Genomic DNA, 13,233 nt, shown 5'->3' on the forward strand with positions numbered 1-13,233 from the left:
AATTTTAGGACACATTAGTTTGCAACATCTGAAGCTCTGATTGGGTTCCCTTGATAACAAAACCTGATTTCTGATTGGTCCCCTTGGAGGATAAGACATACCCAGCAGTTTCTCTGGAACGTGTAATTAGAACCGCCTTGCCTATGTAATCAGTGACTTTGCAAAGTGTAATTCGAGCCATTCTGACTGCCGACAGAACAAAGCTCAGACAGACAGGGCTCACTCTCATGGGTTCAGACATTCACTCACCACGCAAACAAGTTACTGCGCCCACTGCCCAAGTTCGTGACCTCTTCCCCCCAGCCCATGTCCCTGACCGACTCCACACCCCCCGCCCAAGTTCCTGACCTCCTCCCCTAAATTCCTGCTCCCACGTTTCAAGTTTTTGTCATTCTCCCCCACCCAAGACCTTTCCCGGCCCCGAACCCGAGTTCCCGACCTAATCCCCTTGCCCAAATTCCTGACCTCTTCCCCCCACTGCCCCCTCCCCTCGGATTCCTGACCTGCTCCCGCTGCCCAAGTTCCTCACCCGCGGATTCATGACCTTCTCCCCTCAACAAGTTCCTGATCTCTGCCCCCACTCGCCCCCCCCCCCCCCCCGCCTCACCATAGATGGGGCATCGTGTGTGGGTCACGGATAGTTAACAGGTTTATTGGATATAAAGTGTCGTGACTTCCGGATTTCGTCCAGTCTTACCATCAGGATCACATTCTCGCTCTTAACCCTCCCTTTAGATCTGGATCACATTCTTCCCCACCCCACTGTACTCTCTGTACTCTTTACCTCCCTCCTCCCACAGCCCCCACTGAGTTCCTGACCCCCCCCCCCCATTCCCCCTCTCTCTCCGAACTTCCCCCTCTCTCTCTCAGGTCTTCCCCTCTCTTTCTATCACTCCGATCTCTCCCCCTCTCTCTGATCTCCCCCCCCTCTCTCTATCGCTCCGAACATCCCCCTCTCTATCTCCCTCTATCTCTCTCGCCAGGCGCAGAATGTCCGGCCCCGGAGAGGATACTACCTCCCGTCACTCCCGTCTCTCCGATCTCTCCCCCCCCCACCCCCGCCCCCCCCACTCTCTCTCCAATCTCTCCCCCTCTCTCCGATCTCCTCCTCCCTCTCCCTCTCTCCAATCTCTCCCCTCTCTCTCATCGATCTCTCTCCCCTCTCTCTCCGATCTCTCCCCCTCCGATCTCCCCCTCCCTCTCCCTCTCTCCAATCTCTCCCCTCTCTCTCATCGATCCCTCTCCCCTCTCCCCCTCTCTCTCATCGATCTCTCCCCTTCTCTCTCTCTCCGGTCTCCCCCCCACCACCCCCACCTCTCTCTCTCCCTCCGATCTCTCCCTCTCCCTTTTTGACCCTATCTCTCGCTGTTCTCCGCCCCTCCCGCCCACCCTCTCTCTCCGATCTCTCTGCTCTCTTTATCTCCAATCTCTCCCCCCTCTCTCTCATCAATCTCCCCCTCCCTCTCTCTCTCTCCCTCTCCAATCTCTTCCCCTCTCTCTGTCTCTGATCTCTCCCTTAATCTCTACCCCCCTCCTTCCGATCTCTCCCTCCCTCTCTCTCGAATCTCTCCCCCCCTCCTCCACTGTCTCTCTCCGATCTCTCCCCTCTCTTTATCTACAATCTCTTCCCCTCTCTCTCACCAATCTGCCCCTCGCTCTCTCTCTGATCTCTCTCCCTCTCTCTGTGTCTGATCTCTTCCCCCTCTCTTCGATCTCTCCCCCCCTCTCCAATCTCTCCCCATTTCGCCTTCTCTCTCTCTGATCTCTACCCCTCTCTCCTATCTCCCCCACCCTGTCTCCGATCTCTCTCCCTCTCTCTCATCGATCTCTCCCCCTCTCTCTCCGATCTCTCCCCCCTCTCTCTCTCTCCGGTCCCCCCCTCCACCTCCCCCAGCTCTCTCTCTCTCTCCCTCCAATCTCTCCCTCTCCCTTTTCGATCCAATCTTCTCCTGAGCCTTGAGCCACGAAGCTGAAGAAAGCGTGGTCCTCTCTGTACTGAGCCACATCCATGGGGCATCGCCCATGCGCGCCCGAATCTCGGTGACCCGTGCATGCGCAGAAGAGGATCGGGCACGCATGCACATAAAGGGATAGGGCCGAATGTGCACATGCGCAGGATATGAAAATGTTCGTGCATATAATCATTCCGGAAATTTAAAGGGACCCGCAATGAAATAAAAAGACCATGCACAACAAAGACAATTTAGAGAGATCATTGATTGATACTCGTTATTTTAACTGCAACCCTCCACACACAGCCCCGCACCGCCCCACTCCTCCAAACATGGTTTCCACTCGGTCGTGATCGTTAAAAATCCATGCTGACTATTTTTTATTATATTCTCTCGGGCCAAAATTCCCCTATTGTGCACCTGCCGTTAGCACCGTGGTGTTTTTGTCTGGCGGGGGTGGAGCGGGGCCAGCTCCCACAAAATTGTGCTGGTGAGCGGCGATGATGACGTCATCGGTGTGCACGGTGACCCCTTTTCGCCCCGCGGTGGAAATTGCCAGCGCCCAATGAGGCCACCACAGGAGTTGCCCACACCAGCCTCACGCAGGGCAATAGTTAAAGGAGATGTGCACTATGCAACACTGTCACGGAGTCCGCGCCGTGATCGTGCGTCCCAACATTCCGTTTCGGTGCCGGGCTCCGGCCACAGCACCCCTTCGCCCTGGTGGCCCAGTGGGGACCACCAACAGGCCTGCAGAACTCACAGCATCCCTCCCCTTTAATGGAAGGGGAAGGGCGTTGAAACGCATCAGTGCTACGCGGAGAGGCCGTGTAGCGCTCCGCGATGCATTTGCGTAGCGCCCCCGATCCCACTACAAAAGCAAGTGGAATGTGTGACATTACGTTCCTCTTCCTGTGAGGGACGGTAACCACAATTTCGCTTCCGGGTCGGGACTTTTGCGCCAGCCGCAGAATATCCAGCCCAGGAGAGGTTACAACCCCCAACCGGGGTGATAGCCAATTTCAACCCCTCTGTCTCAAAATGTTTTATCTCATCTTTTAGCAAAGATTCTCGTATCTTTCCTGCCACTGATATTGAGCAACCTGATCTATAGGTCGAAACTCGCCAAGGCTTCTTCGGCAGCACCTCCCAAACCCGCGACCTCTACCATCTAGAAGGACAAGGGCAGCGGGCGCATGGGAACACCACCACCTGCAAGTTCCCCTCCAAGTCACACACCATCCTTACTTGGCAGTATATCGTCGTTTCTTCATCGTCGCTGGGTCAAAATCCCTAACAGCTCTGTGGGAAAACCTTCACCACAAGGACTAGAGCGGTTCAAGAAGGCGGCTCATCACCATCGTCTCAGGGGCAATTAGAGATGGGCAATAAATGCTGGCCTTGCCAGCGACGCCCACATCCCAGGAATGAACTTTTAAAAAATAGTACTCTGGATTAGTTCTATCTCCCTTCTTGAAGATAGGAATTATATTTGCTGTCTGCCAGTCATCTGGCACTATTCCTTTTTCTATTAAACTTTTATATATGGATACTAATGCCTCTGCTAGCTCCTCATTAATTTCTTTGAGTATCCATGGGTGCAATCCAGCTGACCCCGTGTTTTGTCCTCCTTACGTTGGCTAGTTTATCTAGTATCTCCTTTCTTTCTATCTTGATGGTTGTAATATCCCTCGTGACCTCTAGTATTGTAAATTGAAGCAAAGTATCTGTTCTGTATCCCTGCTATTTCAATATCATCTCCTGTGAGTTTATCTTGTTCATCCCTTAGTCATCCTAGCCCCATCTTAATTCTCCTGTTGTTACTTATGTGCCTCTCAAGTTATTGACTGTTTCTTTTCATATTCTTTGATATTTATAATCTCATGTTTGCTCTTTGCCTTCCTAATTATCTTCAATGGAAATAAAAATCAGGAGAGATGTAAAATGGGCTGCTCATTTGCTATCGTCCATTATACATTATCGCACAAAATCAAAGTTACCCCATTAGGCGTGACCCTAAAATCGCACAATGGAATTTCAAAACCTATGTCATTTGATTATAGCGTAATATTTCAAGGCAAGAATCCTCGCAGGATCATAGGAGCCTGTACATTTTTTTTGTTAGAAAGCGCCTTTACTTATTTAACTATTTTCATCAGGGATCAACCCAATTTCTGTTTGGAGTAAATGTCTGTATTTCTCTGTTAGGCGGTCCATCGGAGGGCAGACTCATACCAGGCGATCAGATTCTAGCCATAAATGATGAGGGCGTCAGCACTGCCCCGAGGGAAAGAGTCATAGACCTTGTAAGGTAATCATTTGTTTGTTCAGCCAGTTAACAACAACAACCACTTGCATTTATATAAATCAACTTTTACCTCCAATAATCGGATCTCTGGGAATAGGGGCTAAACTATCTAACCTCACACAATATTTTATGTAATTTTTTTGAAAGACATTGATGATTTTAAACTGGACTGTTAAACCTTTGAGATCTTCAGTAGCATTTATGCACCAAGAGAAAAAAATAAATTTGTTTTCAGTAAATCATAAAACAAATGGCTGTTTATCAATTGGGTGTTAAAGTTGGCGACCATGGAATAGTGTGCTAAACAGTGTGGAAAACCAGGTAAAGTGTAGCAGCAGAGTCTGATGATGGTATTAAAGTTATCTTGTTTTGTGCCATTTTCCAATACTGAGTATAAACGCTAATGAAAATGTAAATAAACATTTGCGTGTTAAGGCCTTGTTAATTATACCACACAAAAAAGCCATGCATTTTTCTGCTGAGTGGTGATAATTAGGTAGGAATTAGCTCTCACTCTGAGCTTGAGTTAATTTAACAACGGAACTGAAACAGTAGCAGGTACCAGCAGATTTTTGAAAATTGTCACGGCTGCCTCAGTGAGTCACTGGCTTGGGGTAGTTTGTGTTCTATGTGATTAGTTTCCCAACAAATCTGCACTGCCCCAGGGATCATGACAAAAGCAGCTTCCTTGATCTCACAGAGAAACAGTGTGTGATGAGGCTCAGATTCACAAGGGTTGATGTGACAGAGTTGTGCCAAATGGTGCAACAAAATCTGTTTGCAGGGTCAATCAGCCATTAGCACTGCAGTTGTGTTACAATGAAGATCACTACCTCTGGCATCTATAGGAGATTACACAGGTCATCTGCTATGTCATTCACATTAGGATGTCTTTGATGTACAATTTCCCCATGCATAAAGAGCTATCAAGTTCAGCAATGACCAATAGTCTTGGGCTTGAAAGACAATATTATTTTTTTTTTTTAGAAGTGCTGTCTTTCCCAAGGTATAAGGTATAATTGACTGCACCCATGCACTCATTTGTGCACTGACCAGCAACCTTAGAATATACCAGAATAAGAAAGGCTTCTATTTCATCAATGTGTAAATGGTATGTGATCACCAGCAAAATGTTATGCCCATCACTGCATGCTTCCCAGCTAGCATGCATGACATTTACATTTAAAGGCAGTCCAATATCACTGAACGCTCCAATAGATAAGGCTACTTAGCAATATTAGAAAATTGTAGGGAAAATCATGAACAATTCAAACACCTGAAACACTGAATGGACACTGCAAGCATTTCCTCAGTGAGCATCCTTGTTTGCATAAGGACATTATTGTATTTGTTTTTGGAAATGTGAAAACTTGGCTTGTGACATGCACACCCTATACAATGTGCACCAGTGCAAATGCAATGATGGAAATATCTGAACTAAGATACACTTTAAGCAAACATTTGGAATGCTCAGGCAGTGCTTCCACTGTCTGGATTGATCAGAGAATAGCTTATAATATGCTATAAGTGAAATATGCTGCACACGATTAGTATAGACAAAGGGTTCAGTGTGTACTTGAGTGAAGAGCAACTATGAACCATGGAAGAACAAGAAAACCAAGAACCAAAACAGCAGTGGATGACAAATGGACAGGTAGAGGCATCAGGAGTTCACCCACAGTATCTTACAGGGCACTCCACGTTGAGACATATGGCTTGAATAGAACATATACAAAGTTGATTATAGTATCTCTACATTCAAACAAAACAGGATTGAATCACAAAACTATCCTTGTGGCAAACTGGTGCTACCTTTTGTGCTTAAATAAAGAAGTGATAGCTTTATGATATCTGAAAGATCAAATAAATTTATTGTGTTCATAACTGCAGCATTGTATCTGAGCCAATCATTTTCAATGCGTCTCCAATACTGTGATTCACTGGTCTCTGTTTAACCCCATCCCCACCCGTGACGGACAGGAAAGGATTGGGCGAGGGGGTAACTTTATCAATCTCAGTTTTACATTTTTCAATTGACCTAGCCTCAACAGCTTTTTGGGGAGAGAGTTCCAGATTCCCACTACTCTTTGTATGAAGAAATGCTTTCTGACAAAACCCCTAACAACCAAGTTCTAATTTTAAGGTTATGCCCCCTTGTTCTAGACTCCACCGCCAGAGAAAATAGCTTCTCCCTATCTACTCTATCAACTCCTTTAACCATAAACAATTCATGTAGATCGCCCCGTAATCTTCCATATTTAAGTGAATACTAATCTATGTAACCTGCCCTCATAATTTAACTCTTTTAGCCCCAGTATCATTCTGCACTTCCTTCAAGGCCAATATATCCAATAATAGGATTGGGCAGAGACAACACGGATTTAATTTGACAAATCTGTTCGAGTGTTTTGAGGTTGTAACTAGTAGAATAGATAAGGGGAGACCAGTGGATGTGCTGTATTTGGATTTTCAGAGGGCATTCAATAACAAGAGGTTATTAAACAAAATTAGGGCTCATGGGATTAGTGGTAATATACTACCATGGATTGAGGATTGGTGAACGGGAAAAAAAGTCATTTCCGTGTTGGCAGGCTGTAACTAGTGAGGGGGGTGGGGTACTGCAAGGATCGGTGCTTGGGCCCCAGCTGTTCACAATCTATATCAATGATTTGGATGAGGCGACCAAATGTAATATATACAAGTTTGCTGATGATACAAAGCTAGGTGGGAATGTAAGTTGTGAGGAGGATGCAAAGAGGCATCAAGGGGATATAGACAGGCTAAGTGAGTGGGCAAGAACATGGCAAATAGAATATAAATACAGAGAAATGTGAAGTTATCCACTTTGGTAGGAAAAATAGAAAAGCAGAATATTTTTTAAATGGTGACAGATTAGGAAATGTTGGTGTCTTTGTACACGAATCACTGAAAGTTAACATGCAGGTACAGCAAGCATTTAAGAAAGCAAATGGTATTTTGGCCTTTATTACAAGAGAATTTGAGTATAAAGAGTAAAAACATCTGATTGCAATTATATAGGGTCCGGTGAGACCATGAGCCCTAATTTTGGTCTCCTTAAGAACATAAGAACATAAGAAATAGGAGCAGGATTAGGCCATTCAATAAGATCATAGCTGACCGAAGGAAGGATATACTTGCCATAGAGGGTGTCATGTATTCCACTGTCATTGTAACCCATGTAGAAACTGACCTAAGTTGTACACCGTGAGAACACTGACCACTAGATGGTGAACTTGTGGGAGACACTCCTAACCTGGACTTACAGGTATAAAAGGGGAAACTCCACCCACCTTCATCACTTCAGTGCTGGCGAATAAAGGACTGGTCACAGAGTGACCTTCTCTCAAGTATGGGCCTCGTGTGCATTTGTACTGTATAGTAAGGACATATTATTGGCGACAAAAAACTGGGATTTAAACCACGCGAGCATGGCCACTAGCAGCACAGACGAGAGGTACTGTGTTGGTGATGATTGGGACGATTTTATTGAGAGACCACAACAAAGTTTCATCACGGAGGAATGGCTGGGACAGGATTCGGCCGACAAACGCAGGGTTCATCTCCTGACGGTTTGTGGATCCAGGACGTACTCCCTGATGAAGGACCTTCTAGCGCCAGAGAAGCCGGCGGACAAGATTTTTGAAGAGCTCGGTAAGTTGATCGGGGAACACTTTAAATCGGTGAGCAACATGCACATGGCGAGACACCGGTTTTACACGCACCGGCGGTGAGAAGCGCAAAGCGTTCCAGACTTCGTGGCAGACCTCCGGCGACTGGCGAGCCTATGTAAGTTCCCAGATGCATGCAGTGCGGAGATGCTGCGAGATTTTTTTATTGAGGGCATCGGGCACGCTGGGGTTTTCAGGAAACTGATTGAGACCAAAGACTTGACCCTGGAAACGGCGGCTTTGATGGCCCAGACATTTATCTCAGGGGAGGAAGAGACCAGAATGATGTTTGACAAAAATCTTGGTTTAAATGCAGCAAATGGACAGGGAGTCAACATTATTAATGCGGCACACAGTTCTCCAGGCAGACAGGGGCAATCGGACATGCCCGAGCATGTAGTCGAACCCAAAGAGGGAATTCAACAGAGACAATGGCTAGCTGAACGGCGATTCATGCCATCGCAAGGTACAATGTGGCCAGTAATGGGGCCATCAACACCTGTCAATGGTGCGCTTAAGGACAGTTAGAGAGACAGTCAGAGATGATTGACTGGTAATGGACCTTTTGTTTCCAACAACGGCTCATGTTGGAGGTGTGGAGGCAAACACACAGCCAGAGCTTGCAGGTATCAGCATTATACCTACAGAAACTGCAACATCAGCGGTCACTTGGCGCGTATGTGCAGGAAGCCTGCAGCCAGGTTGATGTACGAGGAGGACGGGCCCGATGTAAGCCCTACGAGGCCAAATGGACACTGGGGGAAATCGCTGGAAGCTGAAGTTCAGCGAGTTCATGTGGAGCACATATACAGTTCATACACCAGGACGCCACCGATAATGATGAAAGTGCTCCTCAATGGCATCCCAGTATCAATAGAGCTAGACGCGGGGGCCAGCCAGTCCCTGATGAGTATCAAACAGTTCGACAAGTTGTGGGCGTCCAAGGCCAGGAGGCCAAAATTATTGCCGACTGACGCACAGCTACCGACATATACAAGGGAGATCATTCCAATGCTAGGCAGCGCCATGGTAGTGGTGACCCACAAAGATTCGGAGAACAGGTTGCCACTCTGGATTGTCCCGGGGGACGGTCCCGCACTAATGGGGAGGAGTTGGCTTGCTGTCATGAACTGGAAATGGGGTGATATTAATGCAATTTCTTCTGTGGAGCGAATATCATGCTCACAGGTCCTGGACAAATTTGACTCACAATTTCAACCCGGCATTGGCACTTCCATGGGGACCAAGGTAGTGATTCACATAAACCCGGACGCCAGGCCAGTACACCACAAGGCCAGAGCGGTGCCGTACGTGATGCGGGAAAAGATAGAAGGCGAATTGGACCGCCTGCTGAGGGAAGGCATCATCTCGCCAGTCGAATTCAGTGACTGGGCGAGCCCGATTGTGCCGGTGCTCAAGGCAGATGGGTCGGTCAGGATATGTGGTAATTACAAGGCCACCATCAATCGGATGTCACTCCGAAGAGCGGAAGATCTCTTTGCTATCCGGTGGCAAACTTTTTTCAAAATTGGACCTGACCTCAGCTTACATGACCCAGGAGCTAGCGAGCGAGTAGAAGAAGCTGACCACCATCACGACACACAAGGGATTGTTTGAGTACAACAGATTCGCTCGGCCGCCGCGATCTTTCAACGAAACATGGAAAGCCTCCTCAAGTCGATTCCAGGGACGGTGGTTTTTCAAGACGACAACCTTATCACGGGTTGTGATACTGAAGAACACCTCCACAACCTGGAGGAGGTGCTACGCAGACTGGACCGGGTAGGGCTGCGACTGAAAAAGGCGAAGTGCGTCTTCCTACCTCCAGAGGTAGAATTCCTGGGGATGAGGGTAGCAGCAGACAGGATCAGCCCTACTGCGTCCAAAACGGAAACGAACCAGAGAGCACCCAGACCCCGTAACACGACGGAGCTGCGTTCGTTCATGGGGCTCCTGAACTATTTTGGGAACTTTCTTCCCAAATTGAGCACGCTGCTAGAGCCACTACACATGCTCCTACGCAAAGGTCGTGAATGGGTCTGGGGGGACAGCCAGGAAAGGGCTTTTGATAGAGCATTCAATTTGTTATGTTCCAACAATCTGTTAACGCTGTATGACCCATGTAAGAAACTTGTTTTAACGTGCGATGAGTCGTCCTATGGTGTCGGGTGTGTGTTGCAGCATGTCAATGCCAATGGTCAGTTACAGCCGGTAGCTTATGCCTCCAGAAGTCTGTCCCAGGCAGAAAGGGGCTACGGGATGATAGAAAAGGAAGCGCTTGCATTTGTATATGCAGTAAAAAAAATGCACCAGTACCTCTTTGGCAGGAAATTTGAGCTGGAAACAGATCACAAACCCCAAAAGTCCCTTTTGGCCAACAACAAGGCCATAAATGCAAATGCGTCGGCCCGCATACAGTGGTGGGCACTCACGTTAGCCGCCTATGACTATACAATTCGGCACAGACCGGGCACTGAAAACTGCGCCGATTCACTCAGCAGGCTCCCACTAGCCACCACCGAGGGGGCAACCGAGCATGCTGCTGAGATGGTCATGGCTGTTGAAACTTTTGAAAGCGAAGGCTCACCCGTGACAGCCCGTCAGATCAAAGTCTGGACAACTAGAGACCCACTACTGTCTTTAGTCAAGAAATGTGTCCTGAATGGGGACTGGGCAGCCATGTACGGGGCATGCCCTGAGGAATTTAAACCGTTTCACAGGCGCAAGGATGAACTCTCGATTCAGGCCGATTGCCTACTATGGGGAAACTGAGTAGTCATGCCCCAGATGGGCAGAGAAGTGTTCATCAGAGAACTTCACAATGAGCACCCGGGCATTGTCATGATGTAGGCAATTGCCAGGTCACACATTTGGTGGCCAGGGATAGATGCAGACCTGGAACTTTGTGTTTGCAGGTGCAACACGTATGCCCAGCTGGGCAATGCACCCAGGGAAGCTCCCCTTAGCCCCTGGTCCTGGCTCGCCAAGCCATGGTCACGCATCCATGTAGACTACACAGGTCCTTTCATGGGAAAAATGTTTTTGGTTGTAGTAGACGCCTAATCCAAATGGATTAAGTGTGACATTCTCAATTCAAGCACATCCTCTGCCACGGTAGAAAGTCTACGGGCAATGTTCGCCACCCATGGTCTACCGGATGTCTTGGTCAGCGACAATGGCCCGTGCTTTACAAACATTGAATTCCAGGACTTCATGGTAGGAAATGGTATCAACCATGTCAGAATGGCACTGTTCAAGCCGGCCTCAAACGGCTAGGCAGCACGAGCAGTGCAGATAATCAAACAGGGTATGCTCAGAATCCAAGGGGGCTCCCTACAAAGCCGCTTATCACGCCTCCTGTTGGCCAATAGATCCCGACCACACTCGCTCACAGGGGTTCCACCCGCAGAGCTGCTAATGAAAAGGACGCTCAAAACCAGGTTATCCCTTATACACCCCACCGTGAAAGAAATTGTTGAGAGCAGGCACCGGTCACAATGTGACTACCATGACAGGAATGCGAGGGCGCGATGTATTGATGACAATGACCCTCTCTTTGTCCTAAACTACGCTGCAGGGCCCAATGGCTCACAAGCACTGTGATTGCCAAAGAGGGGAATAGGATTCTAGTAGTTAAACTTACCAATGGACAAATCTGCCGCAAACATGTGGATCAAACAAAAAGGAGGTTCAGCAACCCCATAGAAGAAGCAGAGGAAGAACACGATGTAGAGTTCACTCCACCACAGGTGACCGAACACCGGAATCAAGTGGAGGAGAGCCCAGTCACTGTGGGCAGTCCGGACAGGCCTGAGGCACCGCAAACCGCAGACACTAAGGCCAGCGTCCAACAACTGGAGCCCCAACTCAGGCGCTCTACAAGGGAGCGTAAACCACCAGAGAGACTTAACCTGTGATCCCAATAAGATTTTGGGGGGGGAGGTGATGTCATGTATTCCACTGTCATTGTAACCCATGTATAAACTGACCTAAGTTGTACACCTTGAGAACATTGACCACATGGTGGTGAACTTGTGGGAGACACTCCTAACCTGGACTTTCAGGTATAAAAGGGGAAGCTCCACCCACCTTCTTCACTTCAGTGCTGGCGAATAAAGGACTGGTCACAGATTGACCTTCTCTCAAGTACGGGCCTCGTGTGCATTTGTACTGTATAGTAAGGACATATTAGAGGGAATGCAACGAAGGTTCACCAGACTGATTCCTGTAATGGGGAGATTGTTCTATGAGGAGAGATTTAGCAGACTAGGCCTATATTTTCTAGAGTTTAGAAGGGTGAGAGGTGATTTCATTGCAACATACAAAATTCTTACAGTGCTAGACAGGGTAGATGCAGGGAGGATGTTTCCCTTGGCTGAGGAGTCTGAAGTAGCCAGGGGTCACAGTCTCAGAATAAGGGGCCTGCCATTTCGGACTGAGATGAGGAGAAACTTCTTCACCCAGAGAGTGGTGAACCTGTGGAATTCTCTACAACAGAAAGTAGTTGAGGCCAATTCACTAAATATATTCAAAAGGGAGTTAGATGAAGTCCTTACTACTCGGGGGATCAAGGGGTATGGCGAGAAAGCAGGAATGGGGTACTGAAGTTGCATGTTCAGCCATGAACTCATTGAATGGCGGTGCAGGCTAGAAGGGCTGAATGGCCTGCTCCTGCACCTATTTTCTATGTTTCTATGTTTCTAGAAGGATGAGAGGTGATTTCAATGCAACATACAAAATTCTTACAGTGCTGGACAGGGTAGATGCAGGGAGGATGTTTCCCTTGGCTGAGGAGTCTGAAGTAGCCAGGGGTCACAGTCTCAGAATAAGGGGCCTGCCATTTCGGACTGAGATGAGGAGAAATATCTTCACTCAGAGGGTGGTGAATCTTTGTTGTCCTCTACCCCAGAGGGCTGTGGAGGCTCAGTATTTGAGTATATTCAAGGCAGAGATCGATAGATTTTTTGAATATCAAGGGATCATGATATATGGGGACAGTACAGGAAAGTGGAGTTGAGGCAGAAGAGCAGCGATGATCTTATTGATTGGCGGAACAGGCTCGAGGGGGCGAATGGCCTACTCCTGCTCCTAATTCTTAATTTCTTATCCTTCCAGAGATGTGTTGTCCAGAACTGGATGCAGTTCTCCAGGTGGGGTCTAACCAGAGCTATATACAGCTGTATCATAGGCCAGAATTTTAAACTGGAGGCCGGTCCGGGAGCAAGGGCGGGGGGGAACGGTAGGAAGCAGTCGGGAAACCCAGGAGAATGGTTTTCCTGCAGTC

At 48.0% G+C, this 13,233-nt stretch overlaps 1 protein-coding gene across 1 annotated transcript in view; it reads left to right on the forward strand.

Annotated features, from left to right (window-relative positions):
• The window catches only part of frmpd3 (FERM and PDZ domain containing 3), a 252,699-nt gene that overhangs the window by 26,900 nt on the left and 212,566 nt on the right, over positions 1 to 13,233 (forward strand). The window contains exon 3 of the mRNA XM_070882527.1: positions 4,161 to 4,263. Within this exon, the coding sequence (XP_070738628.1) occupies positions 4,161 to 4,263 (103 nt within the window). The remainder of the gene's footprint in view (positions 1 to 4,160; positions 4,264 to 13,233) is intronic.

This window comes from Pristiophorus japonicus, chromosome 6 (assembly GCF_044704955.1).
Source record: "Pristiophorus japonicus isolate sPriJap1 chromosome 6, sPriJap1.hap1, whole genome shotgun sequence".
In the NCBI taxonomy this organism is placed as follows: Eukaryota; Metazoa; Chordata; class Chondrichthyes; family Pristiophoridae; genus Pristiophorus; species Pristiophorus japonicus.